General features: G+C 37.9%; 1 protein-coding gene across 3 annotated transcripts in view; it reads left to right on the plus strand.

Annotated features, from left to right (window-relative positions):
* Positions 1-19,813, plus strand: part of rc3h1a (ring finger and CCCH-type domains 1a) — a 30,499-nt gene extending 10,686 nt beyond the window's left edge. Inside the window, exons 3-20 of one of the 3 annotated variants that reach the window (XM_048164207.1) lie at positions 202-322; positions 716-955; positions 1,037-1,212; positions 1,873-2,073; positions 2,342-2,474; positions 2,574-2,692; positions 8,660-8,772; positions 8,851-9,138; positions 10,884-11,089; positions 11,175-11,527; positions 11,612-11,773; positions 12,307-12,453; positions 13,061-13,265; positions 13,349-13,433; positions 13,528-13,621; positions 13,797-13,928; positions 14,561-14,652; positions 15,134-19,813. In XM_048164207.1, the coding sequence (XP_048020164.1) occupies positions 202-322; positions 716-955; positions 1,037-1,212; positions 1,873-2,073; positions 2,342-2,474; positions 2,574-2,692; positions 8,660-8,772; positions 8,851-9,138; positions 10,884-11,089; positions 11,175-11,527; positions 11,612-11,773; positions 12,307-12,453; positions 13,061-13,265; positions 13,349-13,433; positions 13,528-13,621; positions 13,797-13,928; positions 14,561-14,652; positions 15,134-15,290 (3,024 nt within the window). In that variant the 3' untranslated portion in view covers positions 15,291-19,813. The remainder of the gene's footprint in view (positions 1-201; positions 323-715; positions 956-1,036; positions 1,213-1,872; positions 2,074-2,341; positions 2,475-2,573; positions 2,693-8,659; positions 8,773-8,850; positions 9,139-10,883; positions 11,090-11,174; positions 11,528-11,611; positions 11,774-12,306; positions 12,454-13,060; positions 13,266-13,348; positions 13,434-13,527; positions 13,622-13,796; positions 13,929-14,560; positions 14,653-15,133) is intronic. The other 2 variants (XM_048164213.1, XM_048164220.1) reach the window with 2 other exon arrangements.
* Positions 19,814-20,015: the final 202 nt, after the last annotated feature.

Here is a 20,015-nt window from a genome sequence, read left to right on the forward strand (position 1 = left end):
AAACACGTGTTGTTCTGAGCATGTTTGCTCGGTGTGATGCAGCTGTGGGTGTGAACGTGTTCTGTAAAAGAGGAATGTTCACAGTCCCATTAAATGCTGGTCAGTTATGTGAAGAATGCCTTTAATGCCTTATAGACGTGAACTATCTTTAGTATGGTAAGAGATAAATGTTGTTTTCTTTTCTTTTCTCTTCTCCTGCAGGTACCCAAACCTCCACCCGTCACCTTACTGACAGCTGCAGAGGACGTCAAGCACTATGAGGAGTCCCGCACATGTGTGGAAGACCTGGCGCTCTATCTTAAACCCCTGAGCAACACCAGAGGTCCCCTGCCATTTTACATAACCCCTTTTGTTCATTTATTCAGTACAAGTTAGCGTATACTTTATGGTTTTTAAGAGATTTATCATCAACTCATATGTCATCAAAAGCATCAAGATATAATTAGATTGCAATTGCACCGCAAAAAAGGAAAAAAATGGTTTTGTATTTTAAAAATATATTCAATATTTTATTTAATTTTGTATTATTAATTTTATATTATAAATTAATGTATATAATTATTTATTTATTTTATCTTATAATTATTATTTATTTATTATTTTTTAATTGTTTAGATGCCTAACAATTCACCATGTTTATCATCCTTCGTGTTATTTAGTAATCAGTGAAAAGGCTCAGTTAACGCTTGGTTTTTGTTGGTCTTGGTGTGTGCAGGTGCAGGGCTGAATGGCGCTACTCAGAGCGTGCTCAGCAGGCCCATGCAGCGGAAACTGGTGACTCTGGTTCACTGCCAGCTGGTGGAGGAGGAGGGCCGCATCCGGGCCATGCGGGCGGCCCGTTCTCTGGGTGAACGTACTGTCACTGAGCTCATCCTCCAGCACCAGAACCCCCAGCAGCTCTCCTCCAACCTGTGGGCTGCCGTCAGAGCCAGAGGCTGCCAGTTTCTCGGCCCTGGTAAGATTTTACCACCGTAACATTATAGCAGGCCGGTGAAATCATTTGTGAGTACTAAAAAAATTGGTTGTCGTCCAAAAGCCATGCAGGAAGAAGCATTGAAGCTGGTTCTTCTCGCTCTGGAAGATGGTTCGGCCCTTTCACGGAAGGTTCTGGTCCTGTTTGTGGTCCAGAGACTCGAACCACGTTTTCCTCAGGCCTCAAAAACCAGCATAGGACATGTGGTGCAGCTCCTCTACAGGGCCTCCTGCTTTAAGGTGCCTCGACTTTTCTTTTAAGATATTCAGGGTTCCTAAGCAGCTTGGAAAAGTATGGAAAAAAGAAAACAGTATGGAGAAATATTTGTGTTTCCAGACTATTGCACCTGTTTTCTAAAACATAAAATTAAAAATTTCTAAAAATAAGTTTATCATACAAGCAGAGTGTTTTCGAGGCAAAAGTTTAGTGATTGTCGAACATGACTGAATGAATTCAAGGCACACATTTTCATTACGAAATACTGTTTGTTTTTTCCATAAGCGAATCTCTTTTGAACTTCACTAAACGAATATGCATGTGCCATTCAAACCAGAAACAGATAAAGGATTGTCTAAATCAGACTGTATTTTGCTATGTGGTGATTGTTCAACATCAAACAATTTAATTCATTTATATTATTAAATTTTATTTCAAATGACAGCCTTTTTGTTTTAAACTCTATTCTATATAAAATTATTATATCTAAAAATATGTATTATTTATATATGATCAAATGTAGTTTAATGTAAATTTTAAAAAATATATATATATTTGACAGTTTTTTAGAAATGACATTTTCATTGTTTCATTGTGTGTGTGTACATATATCAGATATATATATATATATATATATATATAATATTATTAATTATATAACATTTTATGTGTTTTAACCTCAGGTCACTAAACGTGATGAGGATTCCTCCTTGATGCAGCTAAAGGAGGAGTTTCGCACATATGAGGCTCTTCGGAGAGAACACGACTCTCAGATTGTTCAGATTGCAATGGAGGGTGGACTGCGTATCGCCCCTGACCAGTGGTCATCTCTACTCTATGGCGACCAGTCCCACAAGTCCCACATGCAGTCTATTATAGACAAGGTATGAACTTGCAGAAGTGCATGTTAAGTAATTATACCTTACATTTTACAAACATATCAAGTTCATATTGTTTCCCAGGTATTATTTTAAGATTTCACTAGGTGGCGCTGTAGGTACTACCCAGTGTTACATGTTTAAATTCTCCAGTAACACCCCTCCCTGTGTAGAGAGCACATTTAGGTTGTAGCAAATGTCACATTGTGCATAAAACGTTGATTTTGTCTGATGGTATGTGAAGTATGTGTTTATGTGGCTTTGTGTGTTTCAGCTGCAGACACCAGCATCCTTTGCTCAGAGTGTTCAGGAACTCACCATTGCCCTTCAGAGAACCGGAGATCCAGCCAATCTCAACCGCCTCAGACCCCATCTGGAGCTGCTGGCTGACATCGACCCCAGCCCAGGTCTGTCGGCCTGCTCTATTCATGCAATTGTCAGTACAGCCATTTTGCATAAATGTCTGAATCTTTATGGCTGTTTTTTTTTTTTTTTTGCACTGATAGATGCCCCTGCGCCCACATGGGAGCAGCTAGCCAAAGGGTTGGAAGCTGTGCGTACCGTTGTTCACGGCCTGGTGGATTTCATCCAGAACCATAGCAAGAAGGGAGGTGATCAGCAGCAGGTCGGTAACCAGATCACAAACACAAAATATTAACTTTTCAACATTTTAATATTTTTAAATAATTAATTAAAATGATCAGAATTGTCTCATGATTTACGACCAGTGTTTAGAAGATATGGCTTTTATTAGGGGCCAAGCACCGAAGGTGCGGAGGCACCTATTGTTATTGTTGGCGTTCTTTTTTTTAATTTTTTTTTTTATTATTAGGGGCCAAGCACCGAAGGTGCTTAGGCACCTATTGTATCTGTTGGCGTTCCGTACGCTTATTATTATTCTTCTTCCGTTTCTTCTTCCGCTCTTGAAGTCTATGGCAGCCCATAGAACCGCTTGCGGGAAAGTTGTGAAATTTGGCACACAGTTAGAGGACAGTCTGAACTATGCCCATAGCAAATTTGGAGTCTCTAACTCAATCCCTCTAGCGCCACCAGCTGTCCAAAGTTGCACTTATGTTTATGTTAATAACTTTTGAACCATAAGGGCTAGAAACACAATTCTTTTTTCCTCTGATTCCTTGGGTCAAGACGAATCGAACGCACCCTATGACGTCATTTTCCGTCATGAAAATTTTTCCGCCATTTAGAATTTTCTGAAAAACGTACTTTTTCGAACTCCTCCTAGGCCGTTACTCCGATTTTCACGAAAATTGAACCAGATCATCGTCAGACCATGCCGACAAAAAGTTATGGAATTCAAGTTGATTCCTCAAACCGTTTTCGAAAAACACGCGAACGAATTGTTCGTAGTGCTTGCTAAAATAGACATAAGGCTGTATCTCCGCAACGCTTTATCGTATTCAGACCAAACTTGGTACCTGTCATCACAAGCATGACCTGAGGCAACAAGCAGCGTTTCGGCGCAGCGCCACCTAGTGGTGCGGAGATATGAAAAATGGCTATTTTTGCTTATAACTTCTGATGGTTTTGTCCAAAAATCATGAATTTGGTCTCGTTGGATTTGGGGCATCATGCCGAGACGAATGATATCCAATTTTCCCACTTCGGCCATTTTGGCCGTCGACCATTTTGAATTTTGTGCTAAAATGCTGTATTTTACGAACGCATTAGCGTATCATTACGAAACTCGGTATGGGTCATCAGCACAATGCCCTGAAGGAGCCTGAGAAGTTTCGGACCAGCGCCACCTTGTGGTCAGAAGTTATAACAAAATTTTCAAAAATGCTAATAACTTTTGACTGTATTAACCGATTGTAATGAAACTGATCTCTGTTGATTCATTGGGTCATGCCGAGAACACAGATATCAAATTTGCCATAGTCGGCTGAACTTCCTGTCCGCCATATTGTTTTTCTTTAAAAACCTACTTTTTCGAACTCCTCCTAGACCGTTGCTCCGATTTTCACCAAAATTGAACCGTATCATCTTCAGACCATGCCGACAAAAAGTTATGGATTTCAAGTTGATACGTCAAACAATTTTCGTATACCGAAGCAATGAATTTGAGGCATGATGTAAAACACACTCTCTAAGCTGTATCTCTGCACTGCTTTATCGTATTCAGACCAAACTTGGTACATGTCATCACAAGCATGACCTGAGGCATCATGCAGTGTTTCGGAGCAGCGCCACCTACTGGAGTGGAGATATGAAAAATGAATATTTTTGCTTATAACTTCTGATAGGTTTGACCAAAAATCATAAATTTGGTCTTATTAGATTCGGGGCATCATGTTGAGTCGAATGATATCCAATTTTTCCATATCGGCCATTTTGGCCATCATCCAATTTGAATTTTGTGCTAAAACACTGTACTTTACGAACGCATTAGCATATCGATACAAAACTCGGTATGGGTCATCAGCACAATGTCCTGAAGGAATCTGAGAAGTTTCGGACCAGCGCCACCTTGTGGTCAAAAGTTATAATAAAATTTACAAAAATGCTAATAACTTTTGTCTATATTAACCGATTGTAATGAAACTGGTCTCAGTAGATTCCGTGGGTCATGCTGAGAACATAGATATCAAATTTTCCATAGTCGGCTGAACGTCCTGTCCGCCATATTGTTTTTCTTTAAAAACCTACTTTTTCGAACTCCTCCTAGACCGTTGCTCTGATTTTCACCAAAATTGAACCGTATCAACTTCAGACCATGCCAACAAAAAGTTATGGATTTCAAGTCGATATGTCAAACTGTTTTCGTATGCCGGAGCAAAGAATTTGAGATATGATGCAAAAATTACTCTTGAAGCTGTATCTCTACAATGCTTTGACATATTCAGACCAAACTTGGTATGTGTCTTCACAAGCATGACCTGAGGCATCATACAGTGTTTCGGCGCAGCGCCACCTACTGGAGTGGAGATATGAAAAATGGCTGTTTTTGCTTATAACTTCTGATGGGTTTGACCAAAATTCATAAATTTGGTATGGGTCATCAGCACAATGCCCTGAAGGAGTCTAAGAAGTTTCGGACCAGCGCCACCTTGTGGTCCAAAGTTATAATAAAATTTACAAAAATGCTAATAACTTTTGTCTATATTAACCGATTGTAATGAAACTGGTCTCTGTAGATTCCTTGGGTCATGCTGAGAACATAGATATCAAATTTGCTATAGTCAGCTGAACTTCCTGTCCGGTGTATTGTTTTTCTTTAAAAACTTACTTTTTCGAACTCCTCCTAGACCATTGCTCCGATTTTCACCAAAATTGAACCGTGTCATCTTCAGACCATGCCGACAAAAAGTTATGGATTTCAAGTCGATATGTCAAACCGTTTTTGTATACCGGAGCAAAGAATTTGAGAGATGATGCAAAAATTACTCTTGAAGCTGTATCTCTACAATGCTTTGACATATTCAGACCAAACTTGGTACGTGTCATCACAAGCATGACCTGAGGCATCATACAGTGTTTCGGCGCAGCGCCACCTACTGGAGTGGAGATATGAAAAATGGCTATTTTTGCTTATAACTTCTGATGGGTTTGACCAAAATTCATTAATTTGGTATGGGTCATCAGGACAATGCCCTGAAGCAGCCTGAGAAGTTTCGGACCAGCGCCACCTCGTGCTCAAAAGTTATAACAAACTTGACAAAAATGCTAATAACTTTTTTTTCTAATTGCTCACTGCTGCTGTTGGTCTGATGCTCACGGCCATGTTGGCTGGCTTCTTGTGCCGTTTTTGTGCTTGGCCCCGTAATTGCTGCTTGCAGCTATATTTATTATTCTTCTTCTTCTTCTTCTTCTTCTTCTTCTTCTTCTTCCGCTCTTGAAGTCTATGGTAACCCATAGAACCGCTTGCGGGAAAGTTGTGAAATTTGGCACACAGTTAGAGGACAGTCTGAACTATGCCCATAGCAAATTTGGAGTCTCTAACTCAATCCCTCTAGCGCCACCAGCTGTCTAAAGTTGCACTTATGTTTATGTTAATAACTTTTGAACCGTAAGGGCTAGAAACAAAATTCTTTTTTCCTCTGATTCCTTGGGTCAAGACGAATCGATTGCACTCTATGACGTCATTTTCCGTCATGAAAATTTTTCCGCCATTTTGAATTTTCTGAAAAACGTACTTTTTCGAACTCCTCCTAGGCCGCTACTCCGATTTTCACGAAAATTGAACCACATCATCTTCAGACCATGCCGACAGAAAGTTATGGAATTCAAGTCGATTCCTCAAACCGTTTTCGAAAAACACACAAACAAATTGTATGTAGTGCTTGCGAAAATAGACATAAGGCTGTATCTCCGCAACGCTTTATCGTATTCAGACCAAACTTGGTACATGGCATCACAAGCATGACCTGAGGCAACATGCAGTGTTTCGGCGCAGCGCCACCTAGTGACGCGGAGATATGATAAATGGGTATTTTTGCTTATAACTTCTGATGGGTTTGGCCAAAAATCATGAATTTGGTCTCGTTGGATTTGGGGCATCATCTTGAGTCGAACGATATCCAATTTTCCCATATTGGCCATTTCAGCTGTCAGCCATTTTGAATTTTGTGCTTAAATGCTGTATTTTACGAACGCATTAGCGTATCATTATGAAACTCGGTATGGGTCATCAGCATAATGTCCTGAATGAGCTTAAGAAGTTTCGGACCAGCGCCACCTTGTGGTCAAAAGTTATAACAAAATTTACAAAAATGCTAATAACTTTTGACTATATTAACCGATTGTAATGAAACTGATCTCAGTAGATTCTGTGGGTCATGCTGAGAACATAGATATCAAGTTTGCCATAGTTAGCTGAACTTCCTGTCCGCCATATTGTTTTTCTTTAAAAACCTACTTTTTCGAACTCCTCCTAGACCGTTGCTCCGATTTTCACCAAAATTGAACCGTGTCATCTTCAGACCATGTCGACAAAAAGTTATGGATTTCAAGTCGATATGTCAAACCGTTTTCGTATACCAGAGCAAACAATTTGAGATATGATGCAAAAATGACTCTTGAAGCTGTATCTCTGCAATGCTTTATCATATTCAGATCAAACTTGGTACGTGTCATCACAAGCATGACCTGAGGCATCATAGAGTGTTTCGGCGTAGCGCCACCTACTGGAGTGGAGATATGAAAAATAGCTATTTTTGCTTATAACTTCTGATGGGTTTGACCAAAATTCATAAATTTGGTATGGGTCATCAGGACAATGCACTGAAGGAGCCTGAGAAGTTTCGGACCAGCGCCACCTTGTGGTCAAAAGTTATAACAAAATTGACAAAAACGTTAATAACTTTTTTTTCTAATTGCTCACTGCTGCTGTTGGTCTGATGCTCCCAGCCATGTTGGCTGGCTTCTTGTGCCGTTTTTGTGCTTGGCCCCGTAATTGCTGCTTGCAGCTATATTTTATTATTATTATTATTATTATTATTATTATTATTATTATTTTAGCAGTAGTACTTTTTTTTTTTTTTTTTTTTTTTTTTTTACCTAAATTTTGCAACAATAGCAGTTTTCATCAAAAGTCACCAATTTAACTTGTGCGCAAAATTAGAATATTACATACTTTGTCACCTTGCAATTATAAGGTTCTATCTGACATTTTTGTCAAAATTGAGTTATTCATATATTCTAATTCTGTGACATCTTATTTATATTATGTGATGTTTTTTTAAGTTGTGTACGTTTTGGGACTTTTTTTTTAGGAAACAAAAAGGTTCTATCTACAAAAGAGTATGAAAGGAAAAAACTTTGAAGCTCAATATCTCAAAACTGCTCAGAATGCAGATAGAATCTCTGAATTCCAAGGTGACGTTTTGCGAATGAAGCACCATTTCCACCCCCATGTGTTCAAGAGAACAAAATCGTTACATGCTGAGAAATTGGCACAAAATATCTGTAATAGAAATGGAAGTGGCTGCAATCGGGGAAGAAACTCTGGCTCTTTTTTGTACATCATAAATGACTTAAATACCAGAGCATGCAGAGGAACACAATAAATGCTGTAATTTTATCTTTGGTTTGGATGCCTGGTGTTTGGGAACACAATCGCGTGAGACTGGGAAGTAATTATACCAAAACATTTTGATGACAGACTTTGGCTCAGGCATTTCAGAATGATTAAACCAACATTTGAGATTCTGTGTGATGCGATTGGTCTGCTGGTTCATTCAGTTATCCAGTCACACCCTCTAAAGGGAAAGACACGTGAGTTATTTGTTGCGCATCGAGGGATTTATTCGGTAAATGTGTTTTCATCGTTGTTTATGAGCATGTCGTCTTATCGGATTAAAAAAAAAAGTTTTTATGCACATTTTTAGAATGTATCCACATCTTGGCCTTTCTATCTTGTGTTTTTTTTTTTTTTTTGTGATCTCACAATTTGCATAAAAATAGGTAGATGGAGACAGTTATTGACTAAATGTCTATACGTCAGTGTTATTTTAGTATTTATATACTACTATAGTATTATTATTTTGAATTAGCTTTTCTTTTTATATTTTCAACTCATTCAAGTACCTTGCACAAAAATAAAAAGTAAATATATCTCATTTCCTGCCCACAGCCACCTCAGCACAGCAAATACAAGACCTACATGTGCCGGGACATGAAACAAAAAGGCGGCTGTCCTCGTGGAGCAAGTTGCACCTTCGCTCACTCTCAGGAAGAGCTTGAAAAGTGAGCAGCATGCTAAGTACGTTAAGTACTACGGAATAAGCCTTAGCACCAGCTTCACCTTCTCTTCTCTGATGACAGGTACCGTAAGATGAATAAACGTTTGGGATTGCGCCGACAGCTTAGTCAGTCCCTGACCCAGCTGAACGAGATGGACCTTGCCGCTGGTCTGTTATCTGACGAGGGGCTGCAGATGGAGGGCCTTCCACGCAAACCCTCTTCCATCACCAACGGCATCCTAGCAGCAGGACCTGGATCCACTCTGGCCCACCTGGTTTCTAGAGGCTCGGACCCGTCTTATGAGCCATCACACAAACCAGGGAAGATGGACTCGGGGAGCCTCAGTGCCCCTGGCTCACCTCCAGACTCGTGAGTTTATTGATTTATTGATTCATGTTACTTAGCACGGTTGTTACGACCACTAAGGGTCAGCTATAACGGGAAAAGAGAGAGTCTCTCTACCTGAGAGATGCCAGGGACAAAATAACAAACAAAACAATCTTTTTTTAATCTCTACGTTTCCTAAAACGAAAATAAATAAAATAAAATACAACTTAAACTTACCTACCTCCCTAAACCAAAAACAGCGTGAAAAGATATACAAAATAAAATGGTGTTAAACCCCCTACATCCCTTTAATTTGCCAAAAAAACTATATAACAGTATATTTACAGATATATATATATACACTGGTTCGGAGCAAACTTCGTAGTCAAACAGGCATGGGTCAAGTTAACAAGAATTATAACAAATTGAAATCACAATCACACTCGCAAATAATCACTCACAATCTCTCTGGTACGACACTCTAGACTAGTCAAAACGACAACACTACGAAGCAAATAACTCAATCACAAACTATGGCACAATAATGGCAGAGGTTTGGGGTGGTCCTTATATCTGGGTCAGGTGTGGAGAACCAATCGCAGCCTCCAGCAAGTTAATACAAGAAACTGCCCACCTGTTGCACAAACATGTATGTGACAATATACACAGGAGGACAGAATGGAACGAATGAACAACGACTCATGCTCATAACAACGGTCTATGTGATTTTTTTTCCAAGTAAGACATCTTTTGTTGATCCTGGAACAACGTTCCTGTCTAAAAAACATAATCCTAACCCTATCCCTACTCCTAAACCTAATGATAGATGCATAAGAATGGTGTAGAATCCCTTAACCCTTGTTGTAAGCCTCGATATTAACTTGATATCTCTCAAACCTGATTGGTTGATTGGAATGTTGTTCCAGGGTTAACAAGGATGTACTTGGTAAAATCACATTCACCTTCCTAAAATATAAAGGAATATGTATATTTGCGTGTATTAAGAGCTATGTGAAAAATAACAATACTTTAAATATTATCTGTAAAATGTTAACTTTTTAAAATTTAATAATGGTTAATAGTTTAAAATAATAAATTACTGATTAAATGACAATGACTTGTGTCATTTATGACACAAGAATTTTTTTTTTTTTTCGTTTTTTAATTAGTAGTAGTAGCAGCAACACTATTAGTTTTTCAGCATAGACTAATTGTACATCAGTGTTATTTTAATGTAATTTACATTATATACTATTAGTAAAATTTTGAATCAGCTTTTATATTTATATTTTGTTTTCATTTGAACTCTTTTTGCCTTTTTTATATTTCTTTTTAGCTTTAATTTATTTTTATTTGTTTTAGTAATTTACTGCTTGAACTTATTTTATTTCAATTAGTTGCCAAGACGACATTTCTCATTTTCGTTTGAGTATAAATTATCTAATAACTGTATTTTATATAAAATGACAATATATTAAATGACAAACTTAAACTCGAAACAAAAAAATATAAATTTGCCTTGACAACTAACTTAAAATAAGTTGACATCCTAAAATTCAGTTTCATTTCAAGAAACAAATTGAAATGATTGATTTTTAATAAGTCTGAATAATAGTTAACAATAACAACGCTGTTATACATTACATCATTCAACTTATTACACAGCTACTTGCCAAATAAATAAATAAATAAATAAATGGACAAATTGATTTGAGTTAAAAAAAAAATGTATTCTTTTAAAAAAAGAAAGACTGCAGAGTGACTGCACTTTCTCTCTTGATTTGCAGATTGGAATCCATCCCAAAATCAGGAATGCTTACAAATTCTCTCTCTAGGGTGGCCGGCGATGGCTCAGTCGGACAGAAGCACATGCCTGCTGTGCCTAGAGTTCCTTACCCATATTCACCACACCAGTCTGAACTGTATTACTCTGAAGCTAGAGCGCCGCCGCCGCCACCATCTGCCCAATATGAATCCTCCCAGTACCCTGCAGGTACAAAAACACTTTAATTTTTTTAACAAGCACATTATGTTGCATTTTTAGATGGAAAACATTTCCATATTTCTCATTTCAACAGGTAATCCTTATCCCCACCACCACGTCCACCCACGCTACACCCGTCATCCCGCTCCAGATCCAGGCATGCCACCATATCCGGACTCTTATCCCAGCTCCTACTCTTCAAAGCACCAGTATGCCAACCCTAGCTCCCATTATGGATACCCTTCACACCACGATGGCCGTCGCCACTCAGCCTACGCCCATCCCCAAACATTCGCCTCACGGGAGGAAATGGTCCGAAGGAGTCCGGACATTCCTCCGCCACTACAGCCCCAAAGCGCCGCCGCCTCGTACCTGCCGGAATCAGCTCAGGAAAGATACGCCACAGAGAACTATAACCACTCCAGTCAGATCAGGAATTACCACAGGGTAAGATCCATTGCTTACAATATTTGAACTGCACTGGTCCCATTTCAAACCTAAACAAAACGTAACCTGATCATGTGTCTCCAGAATGCCTACACACGAGCACAGCCCTCCCTCGACTACCTGCACCGTCGCAGACAGGAGATCATGGCCCAACTGGAGGAGAGAAAGGTTGTTTCCTCGCCACCCTTCGGCTCCTCGCACTCGTACGACCCCAGCTACCCTCAGGACATGAGGGGACAGAGCCATGTGAGCCAGAAAAATATTTCACTAAATAATAATGATAATAAAGAAGAAGGTAGTAGGGATGCACTTTTAGTCTAAATAAAACAATGTTTCAACATTCAAAAAAAAATACTAATATTGTAATTTTACAGGTGTAATGTAAAATAAAATATAATAATAATTATTAGTAATTTTAAAAATTAAATAAATTATAATATTTTTTTAATAATAATAACAATAATTATAATTATTATTATTATTATTATATGAAATACTCTATTTTACAGTGAAATATTACAGTAGTTATGGTTTTATTTAATTATAATTGACATAATAATGAAAATTATTGTTGTTTAATTTTATAGTCATATTGGTATATAATCACAAAATTGAGTCAAATTCTGCAGACCTAGAAACTAGTAAATCAGCTTTTTTTTTTTTTTTTAAATCACAATTTTTATTAGAATTTTTTTTTTTTCCCCAGTTCGAAATTCAAAATCATGCAGCCCTAGTAGGTAGCGTTTGGTAATGAGTTGCAATGTCTGTGTCGTTCGCAGTACATGGAGGAGAACTCCCATGGTTTTGGACACTTCCGGGATCCGGACTACACCGCCTCATATTCCCCTTGGTCATGCGACACCTTTGGTTCCTACATCGGCAGCAAGGATATGAAGTCCAAAGAGGGCATGAACTCCATGGAAACAGTAAGTTTTGCTGGTTTATAGGGATTCTCAAGCAGTTAAATTTCTACGACTTTCACCTGCCTGACGATAAAACAGCCAAATTGGCATTCCAGAGCCATTTCTAGAGAAAAGAATATTATAGAAACTTAGAAGCTCTTTTGACTTGAGGCTGAAAGCAACCGCATAGCAACTCTCTGGCAACCAACCACAACACCATAGCATTGTAATTCAGAATTTTCTATGGGCAAGAATTGCATTAGAAAACGTAAATGAGTTCATTAAAAGCTGAAAAGCTTCGCATTGCAAGTAGATTTTGTCCAGTTTTCTCCCTCACATTCAAATTTGAGCTGTTTTCAGTGGCTGTTCCATTACAAAAGGTTATCAGTGTTTATTCTGTCTAGTTTGTACCAATCATACTGTTGACAAACCAAAGGCCATATATATATTAACAGAGGACCAGTGAGTTTTGTTCATGTTTCAGGCTTATTCCATGTAAATGGTTTAACATTATTCTTAAATATTTGACCAATAGCGCTGAAAATATTTAAATAATAGTATGCTGAAAATTAGTATAAGCATATTCTAATTTAGTTAAGTTCTTCAGGTAAATTGTAACCATTTCTCCCAGCAAAATTTAGACAAAGGCAAAAGTCTGAGAGCGCACAACTTGGAGCTCCAACGCAGAGCGGCAGACGTGAAAGACGACGACCCCATCATTCCCTTTGGCTCCCTGCCAACCGTGTCTCGTTTTGGAGCCATTTCACGCACGTCTAAACCAGGCTACCCACCAAACAGTACGATGCTGCCTTTGCCTAACTCTGCCAAACACGCCGGTAAACTCTTCATGCTTTGTCTCAGCGTTGCTAATGGCGTGATTATTTCAGTTTTTTGAAAAGCCTTTGTCTTCTCTTTTAAGCTGACTACACCTATGTGAACCACAGTGGGTGGAGCGGCGACTCCTACCAGCCGCACCAAACGTCTCAGGGGCACTTCAACGAGCGGTATGTTGCCCTGCCCCGCCCTTCGCTTAGTTTCAGTTTAGTTTTAATCTGCAAATGTCCTAAATGAGCAAAATATTTTCCTCTCATCCTGCAGATCCCCTGCCGTGCAGGTGCGTGAACAGCTGAGGATGGAGCTACAGCAGGTCAACCAGCAAATCAGTCAACAGACTCAGAGCCGCGGCCTTGAGGTGAGATTATCCATCTAAATGAATGTCATTTTAAAGGCCTGTTCGCAACATGTTCGAGCCAACTAAATGGCACCAAAGTATCTTTGCGAGGACATTTTGTCCCCATAACATCTGTGTGTGTTTGTGTGTAATGTAAAAATATCATGATTCAGCATCTCAACCTCTCCTTTGGCAGAAGCCAAGCTCAGTGATGTCCCAGCCACCACGAGTGGACTGGTCCTCTGGGAGTATGTCCAGTGAACAGCTGAGTCTCGAGCTGCACCAGGTGGAGAGAGAGATTGACATTAGGACACAGGAGATGGCCATGGTTAGTGAGACATGCAATTTATAGAGCTTCTATTAATTATTCATAATTAATATATTCTATTACCTGTGAATAATTCATGAGGCCACTGGCATTTCTTGAGCAGAAAATCAATTTTTAAGCAAGGTCATTTGTAAAAGTAGTGTTTTTTTATTATTATTTTGGCATTGTAGAGTATAAAATGACTTCTATATTTCTGTTCACTGAGAGGGATAGTTATCCCATGATTTACTCACCCTCAAGCCATCCTAGGTGTATATTACTATCTTCTTTAAGACAAACACAATCTGAGATGTATTTAAAAATATCCTTATGTCCTTTTAAGGTTTATAATGGTTGTAAATGGGGGGGGGTCACGTTCAAAAAAAAAAAAAAAAAAAAATTGCATCCATCCATAATCAAAGTATTACATACTGCTCCAGAGAATTAATAAAGGCCTTTTGAAGCAAAGGCATGCGTTTTTGTAAGAAAACTATCCATATTTTAAAACTTTATAAATTCAAATAACTAGCTTCTGGCGGATGACTATACGTATACTGTGCATATTGTGAACTATCCCTTTAATGGCATTAAGGAAGTGTTAAAATCATGTGATTTACATCACTGTGCTTGAGCTTAAAGTATTTTGCCTTCAGGAGAACCACGATGGCAAGTACAAGCGCGTCTCAGTCGAAAACGGACAAGACGAACACGCTTTGCAACGAGAGGATCATCCACTAACTCTTAGGTGAAATATAGAAGTGAATCTCACTAAAATTATTTAAATAAAAACTCAAAAGAAAAAAAAATCATATAAAATTTTATATACACACACACACACACACACACATATATATATATATATATATATATATATATATATATATATATATATATATATATATATATATATATATATATATATATATATATATGTGTGTGTATGTGTGTGTGTGTGTGTTCTTTTTTGATGTTTTTGTATTTTTTCCCTTTTTTCTACAAGTAACATTTCAGGCGTTTGAGTTGTATTGATTTGTTCTTTATTTTTGATTTTGGGGTGAAATTTTGGGGATGACCGGTTTTGTGTGATTTCACCCAATAACAGATTGGCTTTCAGAAATACATGATTTACGTCCACTACATTAAATGAAATTGAAATACATATATCTGGTTTATAGTGTCCATCACAGTAGTTCTTATTGCCTCTCTCTCTCTCTCTTTGGTTGTAGTGAGGGCTTAAACGGCTCCATCAGTTTGGTCCAGGACTGCGGTCTTGTCAGTAGCAGCATGTCCTCGCTGACCAGCAAGACATCATCTCTCAGTTTGTCCTCTGAACAGGTGGCCAGCAGCCCTGATCTGCCCAAGAACGGAGTTGTCCACTCCTAGCCGGCTCTTTCTACCTCAGATTCCCCTTCTGCGAACCACCGGAGCACTCAGTAACCAGGTGGCTCTCTTGTCCCAGGTTAAACGGTCTGGAGCAGGATGCTCCATAATCGCTGTATAACACACCCCAATGCATTCGCTTAATCCTGATCGTTAGCTTCCTCCGCTGACCCTCCGACACCCGTCAGGCAGATATGGGTGGAGTTTGTGTGGGATTCACTGTGCATGTGCCTCAAGAGACTTGCACAATCATGCCCTGATTTAGTTCCTTTTTTTTACAGCAGTATCTGCTGTTGAGTATTTTCTTCTTTTGTATCCTTTTTCCTGAGACAAGCCTTTTTTCATTGCCTCATAAATCAGGGTGAATCCAAAATATCCTCAGTCTTAAGTATTTGTCAGGCGACATATAACATGATCTCACTTATGTTGTTTAATGATCATTAATCCACTATCTTGGGTTTCAAAATTTCCTTTTTATCATAATGTGCTACGTTTTCGGTAGTTACGCTCGTTTGTGCTTTGTGTGGCATTTACACTTCTGTCTTTTTCTGAGTTTACAGTGTTCAGATTCATTATTTTTTAATATAACCCCAGACTTGCTGCATATTCACCTAAACAGAAACCATTTTGTTCTACGATGAGGGTCAAAATGATGAATCATGTGTCATACATTAGGCTTCCTTTTGGCTTTTACAGTGCGATTGTTACAATGCACATTATTGTGTGTTATAGTAATGCTCGTAAACCCAAATGTTAACTGAATTGACCTCGATTGCACTCATGCCAACAAACCCAAAAGTCTTAACGGGACCCTTGTATTGTACACTTCACTGCCTGGGGGATTTCGATTGAACCGCCTGTAATCATTCTCATCTTCTGCCGTAATGTCCTCAGGGATACATTATTTAGCCTCTTTTTTGTGGATGTGGATAGGAATAAAAATCCAGGTCAGCCTGGTTTTTTTCCATAGTGGGTATACATACATTTTCCATCCTGAGGATGGAAAGAAAGCCGCTACGATAATGCATAAAGATGCATTCTGTTGTAAGAATGCTTATGTACTTCTCTTCACTTTGTCAGTGAAATTACGATCTTCAGAACAAGCCACATTCTTTGTGTATGCGGCGTTTTTCACTTCGAAAGATGTAGCATATATTCAGAGCAAAAAGAAAGACTTTGATCCAGCTGTAGCCGCCTCAAGACTCTCCTTCATTCTCCGTTACATCTTTGAAGTTTAAAGACCATTGTTTTGATGGGCCGGTTCAATCGAATTCCCCTATAGGCTGGGCTCAACTGTGTACATCACAGTCCTCCTCAACTTCATTCAAATACTGATGGGGGATTAAAGGAGCTCCTGTCATTTGTATCACACCATGTGACCTGTTGGACTCCTTATCTTTTAAGAGAGCCAATCTACTAATTAAGACACTTTCCATATTTCACATGATTTGGATTTTTTTCCGACCCATCCAAAAATGTATTTTGTGTCAGTCCCACCACTAACCAGTTCTGTTTTTTTGTTTTTTTTTTCATGATGAAAATGTATTTACTGTAAGGCATTTGGCACATAAAAACATCAAGAGTGACTGCCTATGGCTTATACATTGTGTTGTTGGGTATAAAAGTCAAAGTTTGTAGAAACAGCAATTGCGTTAAAATGTGACTGTTAAATTAGTTTCATCGATAAAGTACACAACACGTAGTCATATTTCCGTTAGTTTATCTGCAGTCAATACTGCTGTAGGTTTATCAAAACGCTTGCACTGTAAATCTCAAACTTGCATTCTTCCATGTAGATCGCTTCCTTGGTGGTGAGATCTCATCACTTAAGAAAAAGTCACGCCTCGATAATTTAGCTTTAAGTTGGAAATGAGCTTGCTTTATTTTTTACCATATAATAGTCTCTTGAGACATCCTGCCGCAACCTTAAAAGCACCTATTTTGGTGGAACTTCTGTTAAGTTGGAGTTGATTTCTATTGTTTTTATTTACGTTATTACGGTATTACTGTGGCTTTGGTCTGAGCTTTTGACATATAAGCAATCGTCAAGATTGGATATTTCTTCGTTTAGGTAACAGAACTGTGAATGCACAGTGTAGACTTTGAGGATAGCACAAATTTACCCAAAATTTGTTGTAAAGAAACAGAAAAGCAGAAGCTTTTTGTTGTTGTTGGTTTGAAGCCAAATGGATTACAAACTTTATTGGCATTTAGTAAAAGGCGAAGGTGAATTAAAATTTTGAGCATCTAGAACGCGTTCTAGGTTCACTTGGGTGGTAACGTCATCTTAATTTTTTTCATTTTAAAGAAACACCTGTCTTTATCTCAGGGTCGGTTTTTAGTGTATTTGGGTGTGAACGTCTTTGTTCCATTGCGCACTCTTTTTGTTTTCAGGACTGCAATTGTCTGTTTGGAGACTTGAAGACTTCAGGACTGTGCCTTTATGCAGATCTGCAGTTATTCACATATTGGGTGTGTAGATGTAGCTGAACCATCTTTATTTATAATATTCAACTCTTCTCAGTCTAAGTCAGCATTTATATTAAATGATCTCTTCGAATATGCAGGCTTTTAGACCGCCAAACTGAGTACTGCCTATCCTTTCTGAGATAAAGGAATTTATTGCCAGGTCATTTGTTGTTGTAGCCATTTTGTGTATCTTTCGTGCAAGTGAACTAGAGTATTTAAGCATGCTACATGGTGTGATGGTGGTCTTTTGATGTTGGGGTTCTTTGAAGAGTCTAAATTGGAACAGGAAAACAAGGACAGTCTGTGAATTGTCTCGTAGTTTGATATCGATATTCAGAGAGGGAGTGTCAAGGCTCATATTTAACGACATTATTGGAGGTCTGATACAGGTAAACAAATCAAGGTTTACTGTTCTCATAAAAGCCATTGATACAATCCTCGACAGATTTTCATTGTTTCCTTGAATGAAACGCAGATTGTATGAACACTTGCAGAAGGGCTTAAAATTATGTATTTGAAGTCAGCCATTTGAAAACCAACTTTTAAACTATTGTTGCAAAGCAACATTTACACGATCACCCGATGAGCCAATGGGAATCGCTATCGATTTGAAAAGGGAACCAAAATGTTTACTACGGTGAATCTCATGAAACCAGTCATAAAACAGTCACATTTCATCCCAAAGTTAAAGTATGTATGTATGCATTGCATTAAATGAATCCTATTTTTGCGGCCTTTTATTTTTTGCTTTGTGGATTTTATTTTCATGACATTAAGCACAAGTAATTCTTTGTATTGTAAAAATTTAAAAGTATTGATACATCATTGTAGCATTTATAGTTTAATTTATACTGATTTTATTTTTAAAAAATTGTTTTTGTTACTGTTTTACAGTAATGAGAATGATTTTTTTTTGTTTGTTTTTTTTTTGCATTGTGGTAATGATTTTTTTTTGGGGGGGGGGTTAATTGGCTTAATTGTCTAAAAATAAATGGTCTTAAAGATGTGCTTTATTTTTTTTTTACTGCAAATTTTTTAAAGTTCTTTTGGGGTGAAATATGACTAATTCGTGAGATTTATCCAAAAAAAAAAAAAAATTTGTATTTATGATCAGTGTGTAATAAAAAGCCTCAGTGTTTCCTCACTGGAACTCATTTTCTTATTGTGATTGTTGACCGTGTTCAGGGTTCAATACAAATGTAGTACTAATTAGTGTCAAACGTTATAAAAATGAGAAAGTAGGAATTGTTGAAATCTGAATTTTGACATTTAGTGCCTGAAACACCAGAGATTGTAGTATGTTTTCCCACAGATAAATGATTAATGGTACATATTGTTCCCTGGTCTCGAGGGGAAAGTATGCGTCATGCACATACACACGTAGTAGATTTATGAGAAGTCATAATGTTACTTGAAAACATAAGGGTTGTGCACAAATACAGGCTTTAGTGCTTTAGCTTATAGCTGTAGGAAGTAGTTTTGAAATGAATGATTGTGTGTTTGTGTTCAGGTGTGTCCAAAGAGAGTGCTGTCTGTCCACCTCATTTCTGTATGTTTGTTCCCACTGAAACTCATTGCTTGCACTCATGTATTGACTATTTTCCTTGAGATAGGGGTGTTGCATTGTGGTCTTTATACCATGATTCCTAACATTGGGATATATGATTGTTTTTGATGATTTCTCCCATGTTATCTCATGATAGACTGCTTAAATTAAGGTACACTTTAACTTAAACCTGAATAAGAAAATAAATGTTTGTATATTATACTCCATTAAGGAATGTTTAGAATATTTCTCCAATGTGGATGTAGTTGTAATACCTTTTTTTTCTCTCTCTCTCTCTCTCTCTCTCTCTTTGTACAAGAATTCACTGTGTGAAATTTTGGATTGCATTTTTGTATAATACAATTGCTTTTCTTTGAGAGGGCAGGGGGTATTACTAACTGGATTTTTGAATTAGATATCAAAAAACTTGAAAAAATTATTTAATAAGAAATGTATTTTATGTGCAGCAGTGATTCTGGCATGGATTATGATTAAATGAGATTGTAAACCATTTTCCTCTCGTGTTTCTTACAAATTCATGTACTTTTACACAACAACCACTTGGTGCTGAACGTTGAACAAAAGACCCTTTAAGTTCACCACTGTCAACAACAAAATAGTTTCACTTCAGGCCTCAAAAGGCATTTGATCTACACATTTGTACTGAAATGGTTCTTTTAACAATGTTTTGAACAGATTCCACATTATGAATC

Source organism: Megalobrama amblycephala, linkage group LG2, assembly GCF_018812025.1.
Source record: "Megalobrama amblycephala isolate DHTTF-2021 linkage group LG2, ASM1881202v1, whole genome shotgun sequence".
In the NCBI taxonomy this organism is placed as follows: Eukaryota; Metazoa; Chordata; class Actinopteri; order Cypriniformes; family Xenocyprididae; genus Megalobrama; species Megalobrama amblycephala.